The 24,893-nt window shown below is 43.3% G+C and overlaps 1 protein-coding gene across 1 annotated transcript in view; it reads left to right on the plus strand.

The window, feature by feature from the left end:
• Positions 1-20,703, plus strand: part of SYVN1 (synoviolin 1) — a 50,539-nt gene extending 29,836 nt beyond the window's left edge. Inside the window, exons 10-16 of the mRNA XM_068261424.1 lie at positions 88-204; positions 5,136-5,308; positions 5,423-5,554; positions 11,363-11,485; positions 11,592-11,778; positions 13,388-13,533; positions 20,328-20,703. Of these exons, the coding sequence (XP_068117525.1) occupies positions 88-204; positions 5,136-5,308; positions 5,423-5,554; positions 11,363-11,485; positions 11,592-11,778; positions 13,388-13,533; positions 20,328-20,461 (1,012 nt within the window). The 3' untranslated portion in view covers positions 20,462-20,703. The remainder of the gene's footprint in view (positions 1-87; positions 205-5,135; positions 5,309-5,422; positions 5,555-11,362; positions 11,486-11,591; positions 11,779-13,387; positions 13,534-20,327) is intronic.
• The last annotated feature ends 4,190 nt before the right edge of the window (positions 20,704-24,893 follow it).

A 24,893-nucleotide genomic window follows, 5' to 3' on the forward strand; every position in this document is an offset into this window, starting at 1 on the left:
TTACAGATCTTTGGAAGATTCTATAGTATTTGCTACTTATTGAAAAGTGAACCATAATGTAAACCTTGGCTTCCTTATCAATATTAGGTATCCTGATGCCACACCAGAGGAACTGCAGGCAATGGATAACGTGTGTATCATCTGCAGAGAGGAGATGTTGACAGGCGCCAAGAGACTTCCCTGCAACCATATATTCCACACCAGGTGACTGTCCTTCATTGTATGTCTGGAGAGGTTCATGGAGGATAATTAGTCTTGAGTTATTGACCATTTTAAAACCTATAAAGTAGAAAGAGTGAATGCATGCCCTGTTGTTGTTGTTGTTGTTGTTGTTGTTTTATCTAGTTTAGTCTAGTTTTTCTTCAAAAATTAAACTCTAGTGCTATAAATCTAAGTTGTCTGTCATTGCAATTATGGAAACCGTGCTCAGCCAAACAGGATACAGTCTGTGTGGCACTCAAACTGCTAACATAGTATAAAGTGCAGTCCATGTTCTCGCTGTCTGTATGGACTTTTATATCCAGGAAGTGTTCCACATAAGGGTAGGAAGAAAGCAATCTAATGTAAAGAACCAAGAGGCGTGCAGTTCCATTGCTGAGGTTAATATTAGTGCTGTGGTAAACAGGCCACATCCCATACAGGATTATTAAGTGTATGCCCATAGGCAACAAGTCAAACCATTAGGAGAAGCTTGGGAGTGGAGGTGGGAGAGAGGACACTTAGCGGACTGACGGCCGTTTTGTGTCCTTCCAGATGCTTGGAAAGTAAATGTCTCACTGTGCACACTATATGGTTTGCGCCGTTAGATGGTTGCTCAGGCTGATAGCGGTCTGCAACTCCGCCGTATTTACAGATTTAATCCCTGTCGGCACACCACTTTTGCAAAATGGTTTATTGAATGTCTAGATCAGGCTTTCTCAACCAGGGTTCCCTGGAACCCCAGGGTTCCTTGAGGACTCTTCAGGGGTTCCTTGGCATTTTACCCCATCGTGGGGAAAGTATAATAGAGCACACTATAATAGGTGGTACTGTAACAAGAAGCACTAAATTGGGGGGTCAGGAGACAGTATAATGAGTGGCAGTGTGATAGGAGATAGTGAAATTAGCAGCCTAACCTACTTAAAGACCATGCCTCCTGAAAAATAAATGCAGGGGTTCCTCTAGACCAAAAAATTGTTTGCAGGGGTTCCTTGAGATCCAAAAGTTATTTTCAGGGTTCCTCCAAGGTAAAAAGGTTGAGAAAGGCTGGTCTAGATAAAAACCCAACATTTCAGGACGTTGAAATGTCCCTTTTTTTTTTTTTCTTGGACAATGAACAACAAACCAATATCTAATCTGCCATAGTACTCTACACTTGCCAACAGGCGATGTGCATGCAACTCGAGCTCTGGACGCCGGAGTAGCATTTTCATCGCCTATTGGTGATCATCGATTTGTCATGGTTTTCTTCTCGCATTATTGGGAATAAAATGGCCATTTGTAAAAATCTGATTTACTTGTCTTACAAGCCACATTCCTGCAATTTGAGGAGACTGCTTCCTGAATGTAAAGCCTCTGCAAAGTAGATAAATGGTTGTAGCAGTGTTTTTAGAATTGCATTTAGAGAGCAGGAAAATAAATCAAGCAAACTGTCAGTCTACATGGTAAACCAAGCTAGTTCTCCTAATACTTTGTGATGAATGACCTATTTGGGAATGTTTGCTCCTCACTATTGCAGATCTCTTAATTCGTTTAAACCATTCTACTTGACACTCTATGAATCCCAAATATGTTATAATGTAATAAGGGGTGCGCTGGATATAAATTATTAAATCAATACTGTTTCTGGATATAACAATTTATTTCAAATACATTAAGACCATAAAATATGATTACATGCACACTCTCATGCATTCATACATTCATGCAAAGAGCAAGCTGGTTACCCTAAAATAGAAAAAACACAATTGTGGATATATTGCCTATAAAAATGATGAGCCAGATCTACGCTTCAGCGAATAGCGCTGGACAATTCATATACAATTATGGATCCCTAGATAATTGCAAAATACTCCTGGGTTATACAAGTTGTAGCTCCTTTAATTGCAAGCATTAGACGTTCCACATGGATGGCATATGAGTTCTCACCTCTTCCTCAAGTCCTCCGCTCTGCGTCCCCCAAAAGGATCCTCAACAGGGATGTTCCAACAGCCTCCAAGGAATCCTCCTCAGCACGGAAGGTCGCTCCTAATCACTCGGCAAGCTGTGTCACTTTGGCGGTGAGTTGCTACCAGAAGGAGTTGTACCGAGTCAGCTTGAACATGCGACTTCCGGTATTCCGGTACACCAACCTTAAGGGAGAGACGTCACTTCCCAGTGCGTCTCACCAGATAGCTATGGTTATTTCCTTGCGTTCCAGTCCTCCAAGTTTGCTCCAAGATTATTCCGTGTATCTGGTTTGTTGCAATATTGCAATATGAGCGGAAGGAACGTATAGACAAACCAATCTGTAATGCAACGGGGCGCCCCTTTCACTACAGCTTCAAAGCTACTTGATTGACATGTTTCAGCGGCTCGGCCGCCTTCCTCAGAATCTAAAGCACCCCAAATATGTAACCGCATCACAAATCAATAATTTTAAGGGTCTAAATATCCCACAAATATGTGAAGAACATAAAGCAATGCTAGACGCCCCATCAGATTACAGGGACCCTGACCAGGGGATAAAATTAGAATTTACACTTACCTGGGGCTTCCTCCAGCCCACCATTGGCCACGAGGTCCCCAGCGTCCTCCTGGTATTCCTATCACTTTTCCACCCAGATCAGTCCAGCTTTATGTCGGGCAAGTCACTCTACATTAAACCAGTACAAACTATCTTTCAGTGAAGGATCATGATCCTATATGATAACCTTAAAGTGCACCTGAGAGGTATTAGGTAGCAGCATTTATACTTGCCTGAGGTGTCCTCCAGCCCATGCCTCCGCCTGGGCGGCTCCATTCTTCAATTATCCCCGGTAACAGGGTCCCAGTAAGCCTGCACTGCACAGGCGCAGAACGCACCTGGCGATGGGGGAGCATGGCCACGTTGCACATGCGCAGTGCAGCCTGACTGACCTGTTACTGTGGAAGATAACAACAGAAAAACTGAGTTGCTCTTGAAGGCAGTGAAGGAGCCCGTGGAGTACATGGGGCTGGAGGAAGACTCAGACAAGTATAAATGCTGCTACTAAGTACCTCTCAGGTTTCCTTTAACGCTAATATATCATTACATCATATTGTTTCTTCTGTCTTTAATTTTACCTAGAGGGACCTGCTAAAGGTGCCCACTTTACCCTCCTTAGTTATCCAATAAGAATGCACGAAATACAAAATTCAGCTGCCCAGAAGGCAGTGCCCCAGCAGCTGATTTCTGGCATGTTATGTCAGTTTTGTCAAAAAAATAATCTCCTCTCTGTCTGTAATAATGCAGTGCTCGTTTCTGGAGTTTTTTTTTTTTTCTTTTTTGTATTTGGTCTTATGGAAGAAGGCACATTTTTCTCATAAATTATTTTATTAAAATACAACTGAACTGAGAAGAATATGGAGGCGGTCATATTTATTTTTTTCTTTTTAAATAATGCCAATTGCTTGACGGTCCTGCTGGTCTATTTGGCTACAGTAATGGCTGAATCGCACCAGAAACAAGCACGCAGCTAATCCAATCAGATCTGACAATAATGTCAAAAACGCCTGATCTGCTGCATGCTTGTTCAGGGTCTATGGCTAAAACTATTAGAGGTAGATGATTAGCAGGACAGCAAAGCAACTAGTATTGCTAATAAGGAAATTAATATGGCAGCATCCACATCCCTCTCACTTCAGTTGTCCTTTAAGGGAAGCTTGATTTATGGGAAGGAAAGCCATTGTCGCCAAATGGAGAGTCCAGAAACCCCAACCCATCCCCTCTGGTAAAAGCTAATCCGTGTGGTTGTAATATTGTATAGTGTAGCCCCATATAACATAGCTGAATTGAGATGCCCATTCATAAATTCTGCCTATGCTAAAAAGTGACTATGTTGGCGCCACGATTGTCTTTATATAGGTAGAAATGCGCATGTAATATCACTGTCTTTGAAGTCCTGACTAGCACCGTTGTGATTATAGAATGTATGACCAATTCTGATATAGTAAACATCTGATATAGTAAACTCCAAAGGAACTAAGTAGTTAACTATTAGGGGATTTTACTGTATTTGCAAAGTCTGGTATTCCTGTTAGTTTGATTTTAACTGAAGCGGTTCCCATTCTATGCTATTTACCTATACTTTGATCCTACACACTGTCTGCCATTTTCAACAGGTTTTAAAGGGATACTGTAGGGGGGTTGGGGGAAAATGAGTTGAACTTACCCATGGCTTCTAATGGTCCCCCACAGACATCCTGTACTCGCGCAGCCTCTCACCGATGCTCCGGCCCCGCCTCCGGGTCACTTCTAGAATTTCAGACTTTAAAGTCTGAAAACCACTGCGCCTGCGTTGCCGTGTCCTCACTCCCGCTGATGTCACCAGGAGCATACTGCGCAGGCACAGACCATACTGGGCCTGTGCAGTATGCTCCTGGTGACATCAGCGGGAGTGAGGACACGGCAAGCAGGCGCAGTGGTTTTCAGACTTTAAAGTCTGAAATTCTAGAAGTGAACTGGAGACGGGGCCGGAGCAGCGGTGAGTGGCTGCACGCGCACAGGATGTCTGCGGGGGACCATTAGAAGCCTCAGGTAAGTTCAACTCATTTTCCCCCGACCCCCTACAGTATCCCTTTAAGCCTGATTGAGCAGATTTCCATCCTCTTACTTTGTAAATAACCCTTGATTTGAGCGCCAAGGCAGAGCTTAATATAATTCACATAAATAGAATACATAATTCACATAAATAGAACAGCTGCAGAAATAAAGTCAGTTTTGCACATTTTAGTGGAATTGGCAGCCACTCCACTTCTCCAGTTAAGCATTGGGAGGTGTACAACAAGTCCTTTAAGTGTACCTCTTTCTGTCGTATATATTTCTTGCAGGGGAAATGGCAGTCCACATCATGTATTCAGTATATTCAGTGTATGTTTTTTGTTTGTTTTTCTGGGCATGATTCTTTTATACTGATAAATCTCTGCTCCGCCCTCAGCTGTCTGCGGTCGTGGTTCCAGAGGCAACAGACTTGTCCTACCTGCCGCATGGATGTTCTTAGGGCCTCCCTCCCTACACAGACACAAGCACCTGCAGATCAGGCTGATCCTGGCCAGCAACCACATGCAGCTCCTGCACAACAGACTCCAGTAATTCCACCACCACCAAACTGTAAGTGACACTTCATGATCCACATAGTGCGCAGTATTTTTATTGCTGAAACCAGACTGTCCACAAACGGTTATTAGGATTCCTTTGCTTGATTTAATTTTCATTTACTTTTAGTTCCTCCTGGGATGCTACCTCCTCTTCCCCCTGGGATGTTTCCTCTTTGGCCACCGCTAGGTGCTTTCCAACCAGTTCCTGGAGCTCCTGGAGCAGCTGCCCCTGAAGAAGCAAATGCAGGACCTTCCTCTGGTAAGTTGTCTTTCAACTGCTCTCTTTTTCCATAAAATACCGTATTTTCCGCTGTATAAGATGCACTCTCCTCCAAAAATGGTGAGAGAAAGTCCCTGCATTTGATATGGCAAAAGCGGGGGATCCCCAATTTACGGACGCCCACCGATACGAACCACCACCACGTCGGGGATTCCCTGCACTAGCTCCCTGTGTGGTCTGCTCCCCCTGTGTAATTTGTAAGCGGCATGTATCTAGTAGTGTAAGCAGCATTAATCTAGTAGTTTTCTGCCCTGTTTGTCCCTGACTCCTCGTGTAGTCTGCTTCCCCTCGCTCCCCTCCCCGCTTCTGTACACTCACGCTCCTAATCCCAAGGTCAGAAGGCAGGACCTTTCATCCTCGACCCCTTTCTACTGCATTTTAACTGAAAAGAGAAATTACATTTAAAACTCGAATTTAAAGAGGAACGCCAGTGAAAATAATGTAATAAAAAGTGCTTCATTTTTACAATTATTATGAATAAAAGATTGTCAGTGTTTGCCCATTGTAGAATCTTTTCTCTCCGATTTACATGCTGATATTTATCACATGGTGACATTTTTACTGCTGGCAGGTGATGTCAGTGAAAGGAGATGCTGCTTGTTTTTTGACAGTTGGAAACAGTTGTAAACAGCTGTTATTTCCCACAATGCAACAAGGCTCCCACAGTGTGATGTCAGAACCATGGTCCTGACATCCACACTGTGGGGGGTTTCACCACAATATCAGCCATACAGAGCCCCCTGATGATCCGTTTGTAAAAAGGTAAAGATTTCTCATGGGAAAGGGGGTATCAGCTACTGATTGGGATGAAGTTAAATTCTTGGTTCCCGTTTCTCTTTGTTTCATGATCAGATTTAAAGGATACTTGAAGTGAGAGGGATATAGAGGCTGACATATATATTTATTTTTAAAAAATGCAGATTGCCTGGCTATCCTGCTTTTATCCTCCGCTTCTAATACTTATACTACTACTACCGTATATACTCGCATATAAGCCGAATTTTTGAGCACAAAAAATGTGCTCAAAAGTGCCCCCCTCGGCTTATATGCGAGTCACCAAAGTGTCCAGTCCAGGGCCGCCTGTTTTTGTCCCCACCCAAGTGGCCGTATGCGTTCAGGCTTGCCTGCCTTTGTCCCCCCGAGTGGCCGTGTGTGCAGGCTCACCTGTTCAGGATCGGCGCCTGCAGGATCCATGGGTGATCGCGCTGGAAAGCGGGACATGAGCTCCTCCACTTGCGGGTCCCGCTTTGCCTGCACGTGGGTGGCCAGGGCGCTTGAAGAATCCGATCGGGGAACAGAGAGGAGAGAGTGCATCAGAGAGAAGAGAGCGAAGGACGAGCGCTGCACCATTCAAATCACTGTGTGCTCGTCCATTCGTCACCGCCGCACCGCGTCACCGTGAGCAGTGTCCCACATATGCTTGCCCATTGGCTGGAATTCCAGCCAATGGGCGAAGCATATGTAGGACACTGCTCACGGTGACGCGATGCAGCGGTGACAAATGGACGTCGAGCGCACAGTGATTTGAATGGTCCAGCGCTCGTCCTGCGCTCTCTCCTCTGTGATGCACTCTCTCCTCTCTGTTCCCCGATCGGATTCTTCAAGCGCCCTGGCCACCCACGTGCAGGCAAAGCGGGACCCGCAAGTGGAGGAGCTCATGTCTCGCTTTCCAGCACGATCACCCATGGATCCTGCAGGACCCGATCCTGAACAGGTGAGCCTGCACACAGCCACTCGGGGGACAAAAGCAGGCAATCCTGCACACACGGTCACTCGGGGGGACAAAAGCAGGCAGGATAGCTGTCCTGTGAGAGCAGGGAAAAAGTAGGCTGGACAGATGTCCTCTATCTTTATGAGCTACTGGTAAGCACTGGGAGCAAGTAGGCATGACAGTGCTGTGTGTGTGTGTGTGTGTGTGTGTGTGTGTGTGTGTGTGTGTGTGTGTGTGTGTGTGTGTGTGTGTGTGTGTGTGTCCACAGCCACCTGTCAGCCTCATAACTGCTATACTATATTATCTTGTGCTCCTACATGTACCATTAATAGATCTTATTACAGTGCTGCAGACATCTGTTCCTTGCATTGCGCATAGAGGTGATAGCTTCATTTTGGGTGGTTGTTGCAATTAATTTGGGGGTTATAGAAACCTTATGCCAGTTGTACTGGAGTGATTCTTGCATTTCACATGGGGTGATTATTTCATTTTATATAGGGGTGGCTGTTGCAATGTCCTACCCTCGGCCTATATGCGAGTCAATCACTTTATCCTGATATCTGAGGTGAAAGTTGGGGGGTCGGCTTATATGCGGGTCGGCTTATATGCGAGTATATACGGTAATACTACAAAAACCTTGAACAATAATGCAGATCAGATGTCTAACAAAATTAGCTGCATGCTTGTTTCAGGTGGGTGATTCAGATACTACTAATGCATGAAAGATGAGCAGGGTGCCAGGAAACTGATATTAATCTATATATAAAATCGTGTGTGTGGCGATCACGCCTTGACCGATTTGAACGAAACTTGGTATACAGATCCCTTACTACCTGGGATGATGTTCTCGGGGTCTTTCGGCCCCCCTGCACATGTGGGCGGAGCTACAAGCAGCCAATCAGATTTCACCCATTCAAGTCAATGGAAAAAATGTAAAAGGCCGCCATTCTCACAGTAATCAAGCCAGAGTCCCCACACTTGGCACAGTTGGTCACTTGGTGACCGAGGTTACAAATCCAGGTAAAGTGGGTGGAGCATAAAACAGCCAATCAAATTTCAGCCATTCATTTTAAATAGGAAAATGTAAACTGCAGCCATTCTTAGACTGTTAATCGCAGGGTTCTCAAACTTGCCACAGTTGGTCACTGGGTGACTATGATTAAGATTCAGGAAAGTGGGTGGAGCCTACAACAGCCAATCAAAATTCACCTATTGATTTTCAAGGGGAATATTTAAACTGCTGCCATTCTTACACTGTTAATGGCAGAGGCTTCAAACTTGCTACAGTCTGTCTTTGGGTAACTGGGGTCCAAATTCACTAAAGGAGCGGGGCCACAAACAGCCAATCAGATTTCCTTGGTGGATAAACTGCTTCCATTCACACATTTTTGATGCCAGGAACCTGAAAGCTCACAAATGTGGTCATTGAGTGACTGTGTGTCTAGGTTACAAAAAGTGGGCGGAGCCAAAAACAAATTTGACTAGGAAAATATAAACTGTAGCAATTCTTACACCGTTAATGGCAGGGTTCTCAAACTTTGCACAGTTGGTCACTGGGTGAATCGGATTAAGAATTTGAAAGGTAGGTGGAGCCTACAACAGCCAATAAAAATGCACCTTTCGATTTTCAAAGGGAATATTTAAGCTGCTACCATTCTTACACTGTTAATAGCAGATGCCACAAACCTGGTAGAGTTGGTCATTGAGTGATTAGGGTTCAGAAACAGAAAGGGGGCGGAGCCACAAACAGCCAATCAGATTTGTTTATTTTACAATGGGAATATACAAAGTATTGATACCAAGGACCCCAAAGCTGATAAACTTGATAATTGAGTGACTATGTCCAGGTTAGAAAAAGTGTGCGGCGCCAACAACTTAATTTTTTACATGGCAGGGTTCCAAAACTTGACACAATTGGCCACTGGGTGACTGGGATTAATATTCAGAAATGTGGGTGGAGCCTAAAAACAGCCAATCAAAATTCAACTTTTGATTTTCAAGGGGAATATTTCCATTGCTTCCATTCATACACTCTTAATGGCAGAGGCCTCAAATCTGGTACAGTCAGTCACTGGGAGACTGGGGTTTAAATTCTGAAAAGGCAGTGGGCCAAAAACAGCCAATCCAGATTTGTTTAATTTCAATGGTAAAATGCAACTTATTGATGCCAAAGACCACAAAGCTCATAAACTTGGTCAGTGAGTGACTGTATGTCAAGGCTAGAAATTGTGGGCAGAGCCAAAAACAACTTTTTACATGGGAAAATATAAATTGCAGCTATTCTTACATTGTTAATGGCAGGGTTGACACAGTTGGTCACTAGGATTAATAAACGGAAAAGTAGGTGGAGCCTACAAGAGCCAATCAAAATTCACCTATTGATTTTCATGGGGAATATTGAAACTGCTGTCATTCTTACACTGTTAATGGCAAAGGCCTCAAACCTGCTACAGTCTGTCATCAAGTGACTGTGGTTCAAATTCACTAAAGGGGTGGAGCCACAAACATCCAATCAGATTTGCTTTTTTCGGATAAACTGCTTCCATTCACACAATTTTGATGCCAGGAACCCAAAAGCTCACAAACTTGGTCATTGAGTAGTGACTGTGTCAAGGTTACAAAAAGTGGGTGGAGTCAAAAACAGATTTTTCTGGGAAATTGTAAACTGCAGCCCTTCTTCACTGGTAATGGCAGGGTTCTCAAACTTTGCACAATTGGTTACTGGGTGACTGGGATTAATATTCATTAAAATGAGTGGAGCCTAAAAACGCCAATCAAAATGACCTGTTGATTTTCAAGGGGAATATTAAAATTGCTGCCATTCATTGCACTGTTAATGGCACAAGCCTCAAACCTGGTACAGTTAGTCATTGGGGTTCAAATTCAGAAAAGGGGACAGAGTCACAAACCGTTTCATTTCTTGGGAAAATACAAATTATTGTTGCCAAGGACCCCAAAGCTCACACACTTGGTCATTGAGTGACTGTGTGTCCAGGTTACAAAAAGTAGGCGGAGCCAAAACAAAATTTCACTGGGAAAATCTAGACTGCAGGCCTTCTTACACTGTTAATGGCAGGGTTCACAAACTTTGTCCAGATAGTCACTGGGTGACTGAGATTAATATTCAGGGAAGTTGGTGGAGCCTATAATAGCCAATCAAAATTCACCTGTTGATTTTCAAGGGGAATATTTAAATTGCTGCCATTTTTACACTGGTAATAGCAGATGCCTCGAACCTGCTACAGTTGGTCATTGGGTGACTGGGGTTCAAATGCTGGAGAGGGGCAGAGCCACAAACAGCCAATCTGATTTGTTTAATTTCTATGGGAATATACAAATTATTGATGCTAAAGACCCCAAAGCTCACAAACTTGGTCATTGAGTGTTTGTGCGTTAGGGTTAGAAGAAGCGGGCGGAACCAACACCAGTCAAATACATACCCGGGCAATGCCGGGTCATCAGTGGGTAGAGACAAATACAAATTTCACTGGGAAAATGTAAACTGCAGCCATTCTTACACTGTTAATGGGAGGGTTCTTAAACGTTGCACAGTTGGTCACTTAGTGCATGGGATTAATATTCAGAAAAGTGGGTGGAGCCTACAAAAGTGTATAAAGCTTCACCTATTGCTTTTCAAGGGAATATTTCATTGCTACCATTCTTGCACTGTTAATGGCACAGGCCTCAAAACTGGTACAGTTGGTCATTGGGTGACTGGGGTTCAAATTCAGAAAAGGGGGGTGGAGCCACAAACAACCCATCAGATTTTTTTCATTTCAATGCAAATTATTGATTCCAAAGACCACAAAGCTCACAAACTTGGTCATTGAGTAAATGTTAGGGTTAGAAAAAGTGGGTGGAGCCGACACCAGCCAAATACATACCCGGGCAACGCCGGGCAATCAGCTAGTAAGAAATAAATATGGCAGTCTCCATATCCCTCTCTTCAGGTTTCCTTTAACTCACCTGCTGACCAACATCTGCAGTGAAACTGCAGTCTCAGCTTTATTGTTGCACTATTTTGTAATTTCTTTGATCAACAATAATTTGCCCTCTTGCATTTTTTATTTTCACAGCATCTTCTCCAAGGCCAACTGAAGGAGCTGGTACTGGTGGGTCAGACTCATCTGCTGCACCAAATATGCCAGGATTTCCTTTCCCTCCACCATTTTTGGGAATGCCAATTTTCCCTCCATTTGGTAAGCTGCCATTCCCAGTATGTTGTTGGACCTTCTAGTTTCTGTTCTCACAGTTAAGCATGAACAGGAAGTCAACAGTTGACAATCATTTTTGCTTGTGTTACAGGACTTCCACCAATGCCCATGCCCCCCGCAGGCTTTGCAGGGTTAACAGATGAAGAACTGAGAGCAATGGAGGGTCACGAGAGACAAAACCTAGAAGCTAGACTACAGTGTCTCCAGAACATCCATACACTTCTAGATGCTGCCATGTTACAAATCAACCAGTATCTTACAGTGTTGGCAACCATTGGGTAAGAATTAATATTTAAAAAAAAAATCCTTAACCAGTTCGCATTCAGTCGTTTTTCGCTTCATGCATCCGAACAATGTTCACCTCCCATTCATTAGCCTATAACTTTATTACTAATCACAATGAACTGATCTATATCTTGTTTTTTCCGCCACCAATTAGGCTTTCTTTGGGGGGTACATTTTACTAAGAGCCACTTTACTGTAAATGCATTTTAAAAGGAAGAATAAGAAGAAAACGGAAACAAATCATTATTTCTCACTTTTCGGCAATTATAGTTTTAAAATAATACATGCCTCCATAATTAAAACCCACGTATTGTATATGCCCATTTGTCCCGTTTATTACACCATTTAAATTATGTCCCTATCACAATGTATGGCGACAATATTTTATTTGGAAATAAAAGTGCATTTTTTCCGTTTTGCATTCGTCACTATTTACAAGCTTATACCGGTAATAAAAAAATAAATAAATATTTCATCTTTACATAGATATTTAAAAAGTTTAGACCCTTAGGTAAATATTTGTGTTTTTTTTTTTTTTTTTTTTTAATTGTAATTTTTTTTTTTTTTTTTAATTAAACATTTTATGTGGGTATTTTTGGGAGGGTGGGATTGAAATTGTATTTTTTTTGTAAATATGTGTATTTTTATTTTTATTTAACATTTAGATGTAGTTTACTTTTTGGCCACAAGATGGCAGCCATGAGTTGTTTACAGTGACGTCACTCTAAGCGTACCACGTACGCTTAGAGTGACATAGGAAGCAGAAAAAGCGTAGCTTCCGAGAGAAGCTGTCGCTTTTTCTGCGGGGGAGAGGAATCAGTGATCGGGCACCGTTGCCCGATTCACTGATTCACTGGCTAACAAACCGCCGGCCGGGAGCGAGCGCGCGTGCACGCGCGCGATCGGCCGCGTGGACGCGCAGGAGCGCATATGGCTTCCTGGACGTGAGTTTCACGTCCAGGAATGTCAAATAGTTAATGTTAGACTATATGTCAACATTTTGGTGTTTTTTCTTACAAAATTACAAAAGCCAGCATCAAATAAAATAAAATATTATTACAAAGTGCAAGGTGGTGTTTAAAATGAAAGCAGAATTCCAGTTAATCCTTCTGCATTACATGAACAGACAAATCAATTGGAGTGCCAAGAAAACTTCTATTATCAATGAAAGCTATATAAGTGGACCAGTCACTTGAATTTTACTATAGAGTTTGATTTCACATGATGCTTTGAAATATTAATTTGCTCCTTATGGCTCATGTGAGTGGTACAACCTAGAGGGTATGCCAGATAAGACCGTTTTACAGTCTGCTTGAATTTCAGGGTTTCTGACCAGTATAAACTCCAGTCACTCATGCACAGCACCCAAAAGCCATGAATAGGTCAGCGCAGCAGTGTCAAAATTATCATTTATTACATTAAATTGGACAGGTACATCTGATACAAATGTGTTTAATAAAAGTATTACCTTAGCTATTAAAGTTGTTGTAGGTAAACCTCCTCATACATGCAGTCCTGTTATTAAAAATAAAAAAGTAGCAAATAATAGTTTAATCTGTTTCTAACTTTTACTGTCATGAATTTTCTAACTCTTCTCAACAGACCTCCTCGCCCCCCAGTATCATCCACACCCCCTGCTCAGTCCCCACCTACTTCCACAGACGCTGCTTCCTTCAGTCATATGGAGGAACCTTCTGCTTCAGATACAGTATCCTCTGTGACTGATATTGGACCATCTCACCAGACAGGTAACTTTTTCCAATGTAGTGTTCTTTCCTTTGTCCTCTTTCTGTGTTAATGAAAGCTTCTGTAGCTTATACTATGCAAAGAGGTACAGTTAATAAAGTTAAAGCTGAGTAATATCACTTGTATATTTTTTGTATTTATTTGACACACCTGAAGTGAGAGGGAAATGGAGGCTGACAAGTTTATTTCCTTTAAAACAATGCAAATTGCCTGGCTGTCCTTCTAAGCACCTGAATCTAAAGGTAGCCATACACTGGTCGATTTGCCATCAGATTTGACCAACAGACAGATCCCTATCTGATCGAATCTGATCAGAGAGGGATCGTATGGCTACCTTTACTGCAAACAGATTGTGAACCGATTTCAGCCTGAAACCGTTCACAATCTGTGGTGATGGTGCTGCCGCCGCTTCCCCCCCCCATCCCGCATACATTACCTGCTCCGCCGGCGCGACTCCCGGGTCTCCGCTCTTCTTCTCCGCTCTGGTCTGGTCTGGTCTCCGGCATGCTTCCCTTCTTCCTGTCTGGGGGAAATTTAAACAGTAGAGCGCCCTCTACTGTTTAAACTTCCTGCCGGGACAGGAAGAGAAGGGAAGCATGCCGGAGACCAGACCAGAGTGGAGACGGAGAAGAAGAGCGGAGACACGGGATTCGCGCAGGCGGAGCAGGTAATGTATGCGGCTCTATTGCGTCGGTCGTCGGGCACTCGAACGCCGCTAGCGATGCGCTCTTTACCCGCGGGCGATCGACGGTTATTTTCTGCACGGCGCGATCGACGGGATCGGACGGAATGGATCGCAGTTCGGCGTGTAGCGTGAACGATTGGCAGCAGATTAGATCCCAGTGATCGAATCTGCTGTCGAAACGGCGGCAAATCGGGCCAGTGTATGGCCAGCTTAATAATCAACCCTGAACAAAGATGAAGATCAGATGTTTCTGACTGAGGTTTGACTAGATTTGCCTCATGCTCGTTTCAGCTGTGCAATTCAGACACTATGCAGCCAAAGGGATAAACAAGACACCAGGAAACTGGTATGGTTTAAAATGAAACAAATATGGCAGCCTCCATATCCTGCTCATTTCGGGTTGTGCTGGCAAGCTACTGTAAAACTTAAAATTCAACACATATACAACACCTATATTTGACCCAGAGTAAATGCACTACTTTTTTACTTTCTGTTCCTTTCAGCAGGTATTATAACCTATCAACTCTGAACCGCTTACTGACAGGTTTTGAACCAGTCTGTCTCCTTATGGGGGATTCTTATGATGTATTTAATTTTCAAAGGCACCCATTGAATGGAAGGGGCACGTGAATAGGCATGTTGGCTGGATTGTTTTAGTTTTATAGTTCCTTTTAATGAGTGCTTTGTTGGGGGGGGGGGGGAGAATTAGCATTCCCTCATGAGGAGATGGACTAATCCAAAACCTGTTAACAAGAGGTTCAGAAGTGCCAGGTTACAATACCGCCTTTAAGTGACAGCTTCACTGGAAGTAAAATTATGGTACATCTACTCTGGTATAAATGACAAATGTGTGTATGTGTACGTATGGATTTTTAATATTCCCAGTTTCTTCACAAGCAGCAAACTTCCGGGAGTCCCTGTGGAATAGACCTAGTAAGGTCTATGTCGCCGGTGCACAAATCCCTCTGTGGGTCACCACTCCACACACTGTTCACTGTAGTAAATACGAAGGAGGCACTCAATTGGCTTCAAACTTGCGTTTTATCCAATCCCAATAATACATGACATGTTTCGGGACATATCCCCTTCATCAGGTGTACATACATTGAATGGCACACAGTGAATAAATACATACTCCTAACCACCACACCCTAAATTTGCCCACCTTCATCTTGTCAGCTAGTCAGCTGATCACTGACCTCACACAGTCCAAAGTCTTGTTAACCCCTTAGGGCTATGATCAGAGGCACTACTATATCCGTCTACCTCGGTAAACCTGATTAACAAATCAAATTACTGCATTTTAGGTAAACCTAATACAGACAATAATGCAAAAAACCTCTGTTGCAAATAGTTGGACCACAGATCCATCTTACCACCCTCCAACCGACACCCCCAACCAATCTCGATGGCAGTGTTCTCCCCAGGATCAAACAGGTAGGCGAGCCGCCTGGGTGAAATCAATTACCGCCCGGCTGGTTCCCAGCTGTCATCACCTGTGCCCGGATGTTAGGACGTGCCTGGCTCTTTCAAACACAAAAAAAAGGAAAAAAAAAAAAGCAAGCAACGCTATCTTGAATCCGCACCGCTCTATTCACGAGATCTCGCGCTTCCCGGCGAGCTCATGCACCGATTGGCTCAGCGGCAGTAAGAGACGGGGAGATAGTGCGAGGCTAAGCCGAAATCCCAGAGGCGCGCATTACAGGCTGGCTGTCTGGGACACTGATTAAGCTGTAAGTAAGCGCTGGGGTGGCTGACTGCACGTGGTTGCGGCTGCAACACCCTGCTCTGTGGGCTACCACAAAAAAGGCTAGCACCTCTCCAATCCCTTATAAATTCAGCGGCCCGCCTCATTCACCTCTCCACACGCTCTTCCGATGCAGCCCCACTATGCCGTTCTCTCCACTGGTTACCTATTACCCAGAGGATCCAGTTCAAACTCCTGACTCTAACATACAAAGCCCTCCATACATCTCATCACTAATCTCAAGATATTGTCCCTCCGCAACCTTCGCTCCTCCCAAGAAATTCTCCTGGCCTCTAAGCTGATCACCTCCTCTCATGCTCGCATCCAAGACTTAACACGAGCATCATCTCTTATCTGGAACTCTCTTCCACAGCCTGTACCTCATGCTCCAAACCTGGACATCTTCAAACGCACTCTTAAAACACACCTTTTCAGACAAGCTTATAACATTCTATAGCCCTTATTTACTTATTTGACACAATGTAATCAGAGGCAAAGGGTCACTACCTCATCCATCTTTCACCCCCTTACCTAATGTGTCCCCCACTACCCACTAGATTGTAAGCTCACAAGGGCAGGGTCCTCCTCCTAATGTTTACTGTTTTTGTCACAATATTTGTGCTGCTTGGAACGCTGTTTTACAATTTGTTAGTATATCTATGTTCCCCTTGTCGTCTTATTGTGCTTTGTAAAGCGCTGCGGAATATGTTGGCGCTATATAAATAAAAAATAATAATAATAATTTCAAACTTAATGTTCTGTGATATGCTGCACGATATTACCGTCGGGGGGGTGTCAGTCTGTGGTATTGAAGACAGTGTGCAGGGGCTATATATGATAATTATATATGGCCCCTGCACACTACTTGCAATACCCACAGACCCCCCCCCTCCCGCTGTCCTTCCAGCCCCCGCAGGAAATATCATGCATATTAAATAGCAATAAGTCGATGGAAGGAGGGGGAAAAAACAATGATCTAAAAAACAAATTAACTACTAAAAAATACTGGAAATGGTAAATGTACAGTACATGAAACAAAGTACAAGTGCATGAAACCTAAAGGACAAGGGGTTGATTCATCAAAGGATATAGCGCGAGCAACCTCCTGTTGCATGCGCTAATAAAACAACGCAACTCAATTTTGTTTCCCCGCACACTACGCGCACTAGTGGCAATGTAGTGTGCGTGCGTAACTAAGCAACGGCCGCAGCTTACAAAAGCCGTGCGGTAGTGATGTATTGCTACCGCGATACTGCACTAGCTCGGCCACTACTATGTTAACTAACACCACTACTGTGCAGTTTTTGTAAGCACTGGCCGTTGTTTAGTTATGCACGCTACGCTGACACTAGAGTGCGTAGCGAGCAGGGAAACAAATTAAGTTGCGCTGATTTATTAGCGCGACCAACAGGAGGTTGCTTGCGCTCTTTCCGCACCGCCAAATTTCCCCGTGCCGTCCCACCCGGCTACTTTTTCATGCTACCCGGCTGGAAAAAATCCTGGGGAGAACACTGCGATGGTGTGTGTCCCATTAATATCTGGGGATTGGAGAGAGAGAGAGAGAAAATAAATCAGCAACACAATACAGCATCATTAAAAAAAAAATGTCAAGCTGAACATTTCATTCATCCCTTTAGGGTTGATGGACTCCAACTTCCTCATCCACCGGGCCTCCTTCTGTAGGAGAATCCGGTCTCTGTTCCTACCTCTCTGCAGCGGTGGTGCGTGGTCCAAAACGAGCCATCTTAACTGTGACACCCTATGTCCACATTCAAAAAAAATGTCGGGCTACTGGGGTGTCACAGCTTTTTTCTCCTGGCTTATAACCACGAATGTCACTCTTATGCTCCTGAATCCTTGTTTTTACTGATCTATTGGTTTTACCCACATAAAACATCCCACAAGGGCATTTCAAGGCATAGACAACAAATATGCTGTTGCATGTATACATTGAGTTAATTTGTATTCTGACACCAGAGTGAACATAAGGGCCTTTTATAATTGCATGGCAGCAATTACACTCCAAACAGAGAAAAGTACCCCTTTTCTTTGTCAGGTCACTAGTACATTGTTTCATGGTTGATAGATCAACCTTGCTCGCCCTGTCACGTATTGTTCTACCTTTCTTGTAGGAGAATAAATGTGGCTCAGTGAATAGCATTCCAAAACTTGGGTCATGCTGAAGTATGGGCCAATACTTCATAACGACCCCCTTAATCATTCCATACTGTTTACAGAATGTCTGCACGAATGGGATCTTGTTTTTATTCTGGTTGTTCCCCTGTCTACTACTATTCAACAGGTCATCTCTTGGGATTTGAGCCACCTCCTTCTCCACTTTCTCAACCTCACCTTTCTCTAGAAATCTGTTAGTAATCCGTTCTGCAGCAACTCTGTATCCCTGGTCTGTGGATGCGATTTGCTTTGCCCTAAGGTATTGCCCCTTAGGGATACCGTTCACCACCGCAGAGTTATGAAAACTGTCCGTTCTTAAGATTGTTGCGATCAGTCGGTTTTATATACAGATCTGTATGTAACCCCTGAGGTGAAACCGAGATCGCCACATCTAGATTGTGGATAACCTCTGTGGAATGTTCCATCATAAATTTAAAGGGACTCCGAGCAGTGCAGGAACTATGGAATGATGCATACCATTTTGAAGCTCTCTTTCTCCTCTTTCCAACGACACATAAACTGACGCCCTACGCCTTTTTAGTTTTCAATATTTTCATGATTGAAATCGCAGCGGCTGCGATTTCGATCGCGAAAATAGCGAAAACTAAAATGCGTAGGGCAGAGGTTTATAGATCGCTGGAAAGAGGAGAAAGAGAGCTTCTAAATGGTATGCATCTTTCCATAGTTTCTGCACTGCTCTGAGTCCCTTTAATGGTTGGGTGCGCATGATTTGCCTCATCCACCATTTTCCTCAGTTTCCACTGGACCCTTCCGTAAAATTAGAATATCATCCACAAACCGCAGATACCCGTGTATCATGTGGCAATATTTGGGATTCTCAATAAATATAGATTTATCTAGTTTATGCATGAAAAGGTTAGCAAAAGAGGGAGCTACAGGGGACCCCATGCTAGTGCCCTGTTTCTGTAAATAAGTCATCACAAAATTTAAAATAATTATTCTTCAGTACCAACTCTAGGCAATCTAGGACAAAGTATATCAGGTGATGGTTCATTGTGGTGTCCAGTAATACAGAGGTTTACCGATATAGTAGTGTCTCTGATCATAGCCCTAAGGGGTTAACAAGACTTTGGACTGTGTGATGTCAGTGATCAGCTGACTAGTCAGCTGACAACATGGAAGTGGTCCAATTTAGGGTGTGGTGGTTAGCAGTATGTATTTATTCACTGTGTGCCATTCAATGTATGTACACTTGATGAAGGGGATATGTCCCGAAACATGTCGTGTATTACTGGGATTTGATAAAACGCAAGTTTGAAGCCAGTTGAGTGCCTTCTTCATATTTACTACATTCCCAGTTTTTTCCATAGTGCCTCTATAAAGTGTCGATAGTTGCCACCTCCTCCATCTCCATTTTTTTTCATGGATTCAATAATAAGTAAGCAGATACTGTGAATTATACAAGACAATGGATGAAATTGGAGTTTGTTTTGCTTACTTAAAGCGGAATATAACCCTGCATTTCAACTTTGCTCTAAAACATTATTTACAGTATATTATATGCAACCAGCATTTTTTTTTTTTTTTTTTTTTTTTTTACTAGACTAGTATTGGAAGGGTTACACAGGGCTTTAAAGTCCCTGGAGATTTTTGCAGACCATCCGAACTTGAGTTAGATACTTTTTGTTTACACAAATGTATCTAAGTGTTTATTGTGACTCGTCTCTCTCACTGAGAAGGAGTTGGAGGACAGCCAAAGAGTGTGTAACATTTCTAAATATATACATATAACTAAATAGAATGTAACTATCTGAACGTCTGCACGGAACTTAAAACCTCTGTGTTTAACCCTTCCAATGCTGGTCTAGTAAAAAAAATTGCTTTTTGCATATAATATGCTGTAAATAATGTTTTAGAGCAAAGTTGAAATGCAGGGTTATATTCCGCTTTAATAAACCACATGTATTAGAAAAGTTTAGTGCAATCCAGAATGGTGCAATGCACTAAGGTGCAAACATTAAACATGGCAAAAATTGTGAAAATGTTTAAGAAAAATATTTCTCTGATCGCTTTAACATCTAAAGCTAGTGTGTGATTTATGAGACAGAAAACATAACACTTACTGGTAGTGGTTTGTAAGTTCATTTATTGTAGTGCATTGGTGAGTCCAGTTACACTGTTGTAGTAAATCTGTTATAACTTATAATTTGTGTTGGGTGTCTTCACAGCTTCTCCTGAATCTGAAAGTGAGGAAATGCCAAATGGTGCAGAAGGAGGCTTATCGACAGAGGAACCAGATGCGGCAGAGCTCCGCCGACGTAGACTTCAGAAATTAGAAACTGGCACTTCTGACTCTCTCTGAGGCCTCAGCCCTGGCGTCAACTGCACACACCATTATGTGTTCACAGGGCAACATGGGGCTTCTACTGGACTCTTATTAAAGCCTGACAAAGTTAAGCTGGACTTCTATAAATATATATTTTTTAAGGACACGTTAGGGTTTTCTCAGGCAAACTGCTTGCGGAATGAGGAAAGTTTGTTGAACTCGTAATTTTGGTTTTGGACTTGTTTCAGCAAAATTAAACATTGGACTGGTTTGTTTTAGTTTATGGAAGATAATTTTAATTGTAAGAATTATTTTATCAATGAATACATATTTCTATTGACATTTCATAGAAAAAGTTAAAATGACATTGAAAATACACAACCTGAATGTATTTTGAGGAGTATCCGAAGAGATGTCCGATGTCAACAGTGAGAATATGTTAATGCTTGTTTGTGTCTGTGATGACAGGCAGCATTCAGCTAAACAAGACGTGAATGATTAGAGTAGAGAATAAATCGCTGAAAGTGCACAAGTATTGTAATGCAATGACCACTTTGTTAGGCTTCATGTGATTGAATGCTGTGAGGTAACAGCTTTGTAAGCTGAAGGCCATGGATTTACTAAGCTGGTATGGCAGTGACCATAGAGCAACAACGATTAGGTGGTTATCTGTGTACCTTAAAGGAATAGTCAGGCAAAAAAAAAAATGAGTTTCACTTACCTGGGGCTTCTCCCAGCCCCATGCAGCCATCCTGTGCTCTCGTAGTCACTCACTGCAGCTCCGGTCCCCCTCTGCCAGCTAGTTTCGTTTTTGCTGACCTCAGGGTCGGCGGGCCGCCTTGGGTACATTTTTATGCATTCCCGCTGGTGCAGGAACATTAACGCATACATTTTTACGCGTTAGTGATGCAAAAAACGAAACTAGCTGGTGGCGGGGGACTGGAGCAGCAGTGAGTGACTAGGAGGGCACAGGATGGCTGCATGGGGCTGGTAGAAGCTCTAGGTAAGTGAAACTCTCTGTCATCTGAAAAATAAGCAAAGCCTGGTCCACAAATTGTGTAAAAAACAAAACAAAACAAAAACAAAAGTGATGCAAATATTTCTAAGTCCATGCAGGATTATGTAAATGTTGTATGCAGCTTGAAAATGGACCTATGAAGTCCCACCAAGGTTTAAATTAATTGGTCCAATTTCAAGCCACATATATGTACATACAAAATGCAAATATTTCTGAGTTCAACAGGATTATGTACATCTCATTGATATTTTTATAGTTCTCTTCTCCTTGGAGACTCAAAGCATTATGACCCTGTGTTCTGCAGTCTAAAAAGCTCAGGAAAAGAGGTGGGTTTTTAGCCTTTTCTTAAAGCTGTCTAGAGAAAGGAGCCTCTCGCATTGATTGTAGAAGTGAGTGCCATAGAATAGGGTCTGCATAGAAAAAGGCCTGAGCACCAAATATTATTTTTAAGTGGATCCTGGGAACAACCAGATTCATCTTGTTGGCAGAGCGGACCCTAATGCTACATACACACTTGAGATAAAAGTCTTTGGAAAAGGCAAGATCACAGACCAATTTTACCCCATTCCATATAGTATGAGAGCCACACCTACACAGTCTATTCTATGGAGCTGAACTCCACATCAGAAAAAAATCTTTGCAAGATGCTGCACACACAGATGCTGTACAGATTCAAAAGATCAGTATCTGCAAAAGATCTGTTCCTGCAAAAGATCCGTCCCAGCAAAATGCATTCATAGTCTATGATATCTGCAGATCATCATACACACCTTGTTTAACAGACATTCATCTGCAGATCAGATCCACCAGGATGGATTTTCAGATCTAATTACAACAGAGAAAGAACATGTGTGCATCAACCAAGTGAACCTGACAAATCTGGCTTTGCAAATTTGGCCTATTGGCTAATCACGAGACATTGCTCATGCAAATAAGCATTTGCTTTCGCATGCCTAAATATGCAGGGTCAAAAACCAAAAACCGCAAAACAATCGCCCTGCGGGAATTAGTTCATGCTATTTAGCACTATCCAGGGGCGCCACGAGGAGGCTTCCCATTGCCCCCATACAACCGGGGGGCCGCGGGGGTCCCAGGCACTCTCACCGCCTGGAACCCACACAGCGGCACCCCGGAGGTGGAGGCTGGGGGGTGCAGGCGATCTCCCCAGCGTGGCCATCGCCGGGAAGAGCCGCCCGCACACACCTCCCAAGATTAAAAACAGGCACTTACCTCAACGTCCATGTCTCATGGTAAGCCATTTTAGCCAGATTTGCACAGCAAGACTTGAAAGGGTTAAGCTTGGTGTAGAGCACGCATACATTTTCTTGTGATATCTGCAGATGATTGTCAGATATGCAGGTGAATGTCAGTGAAACAAGGTGTGTATGGGATCTGCAGATCTCATAGACTATGAATTCATTTTGCAGGAACTGATCTTTTGCAGATACTGATCTGTTGCATGTGTACAGCATCTTTGTGTGCAGCATCTTGCAAAGATTTTTATCTGATGGGGAGTTCAGCTCCATAGAATAGACTGTGTAGAGTATGGCTCTCATACTACATGAAAGGGGGTAAAATTGGTCTGTGACCTTCCTTTTCCAAAGACTCTTATCTCAAGTGTGTACGTAGCATAACTTATAACATGAACAGTTTCCAGCGCACATCATGCATGGTAACATGTGTAAGAACGTGCACATTGGCAGCCATACTCAAATACTGAAGGAAACCGCCTGCATTGTCTGCCGAAATGCTCCCAGGAGCGTTGTATCACAGCATACAACAATGTGTAACTGCACTGTGTATCTCCTGCTCTGTCTTCTCCCAGCCCCTCCTAGCTCTTTGTGTGTAAAAGTGTCGTGGCTCTCATCATTAATCCTCCTAGGCCCAGTCGGGAAGTGATCACATGCTGAATGTAGTCATGAGGACTGATAAGTGCACCTGCACCGGAATTTGGAGGAGTCACGCCATTGTAGAATCAGGTAGACAGATGTCACAGAACGCTGTGTAGCACATTATATTGCAAGGCTTCAGCTTTGCCGACACACCAACTGGGAATATTTTGAGACCTTTTTGCCATGCGGCAGAATAATACGCATTGATTAACATCACAATGTCTGCTACTGCACATTAACCTTGAATTGTACACTCATGATGGTTTCACACTATGTATTGGCGGTACGGAGGCTGCACTGCCAAAAACAGAACCACATTAGAACGCAGTAATCCCTGTCTGGCATCATGGCCAAGCAGGAAGTCGCTCTCCCTTCCCGTGGCCGAATCGATGGTGTGTGGAAGCGTATTGCTAAAATACGCTGCCGCGCATGCACAACATGTAAAACTTGCAGCGGTCATTTAAAAAAAACAAAAACGTCGCTATAGACTTACATTATTTCCCGTCTGCTGCTAGTGCCGCACAGTAATGTAGGTATGCGCTGGCATTAGATTAGAAACTTTTGGTGGACTACATCGTGTGAATTGTGATATGCCCCATAGACTTTCATTGCCCTAGCTTTAGGCTGCAGTAAAATGCTGCACCGCACTGCATCCGTGTGAAAGGCCCCTTACTGTTCTTTTCTGTTGTAGCAGAATTACCTCTTATGTTTGCTGTTTGGACTCATTATGAGTTAACACCTGAATAGGGCACCACATTGCTATGGTTCCAGGGAAGGAAACCATTTGAAATGATGATTAGATATAATAGCCACTATAGCACCAATGAGCAGCCAATTCATTAGCTGAAAGAGCGCCAAGGTGGTCCTGGGGCCTTGATACAGTCACCGCTTCTGTAACACTGAGGGCTAGTGCACACCAAAAACCGCTAGTAGTTTTTGAGGCGGTTTTGCAGAGCGATTCTAGGCATGTTTAGAGCGATTTTCTAAACATGCCTTGGATTTTCGGCGCGTTTTTATATTTTCTTACAGTAAAGCTGTAACTGAACAGCTACTGTAACAAAAACGCTTTAAAAAACGCTCTGATCTAGTGTTTTTCAGAGCGGTTTTCCACTTTCCTATACTTAACTCATAAATCAGCTGCCAGACCCGAATTTGTGTTTGGGGGGAAAAAACAAACCGCTCTGGTGTGCACCATCCCATTGCAATACATAAGCCAAGCGGTTTTCAGCCCGCAAGCGTTTTTAGACACGCTCAGAACCTCTGTTGGTGTGCACCAGCCCTTATAGTTAGAGCACTGTAAATTCATGTGTAACAAATACCCTTTTACCGATTATTAGAAGGTGGTTCCTATTTATATTGCATGGGGGTTAAAGAAAATCTATTTTCCCGGAGCGTCAATCGGACAGCACCCCTGCTGAGACTTGTCTCCCTCCCTGACTGAGGACAGGAAGCTGAAAAACACTAAAAATTTGCATAGCAAATAGGCAGCAGCATAAGTAGGGAACAAGTACCTCCATCTTCAGTTCAGTTTCCTGTCCCCGGTCAGGATGCATGGGAG

Source organism: Hyperolius riggenbachi, chromosome 11, assembly GCF_040937935.1.
Source record: "Hyperolius riggenbachi isolate aHypRig1 chromosome 11, aHypRig1.pri, whole genome shotgun sequence".
Classification (NCBI taxonomy): domain Eukaryota; kingdom Metazoa; phylum Chordata; class Amphibia; order Anura; family Hyperoliidae; genus Hyperolius; species Hyperolius riggenbachi.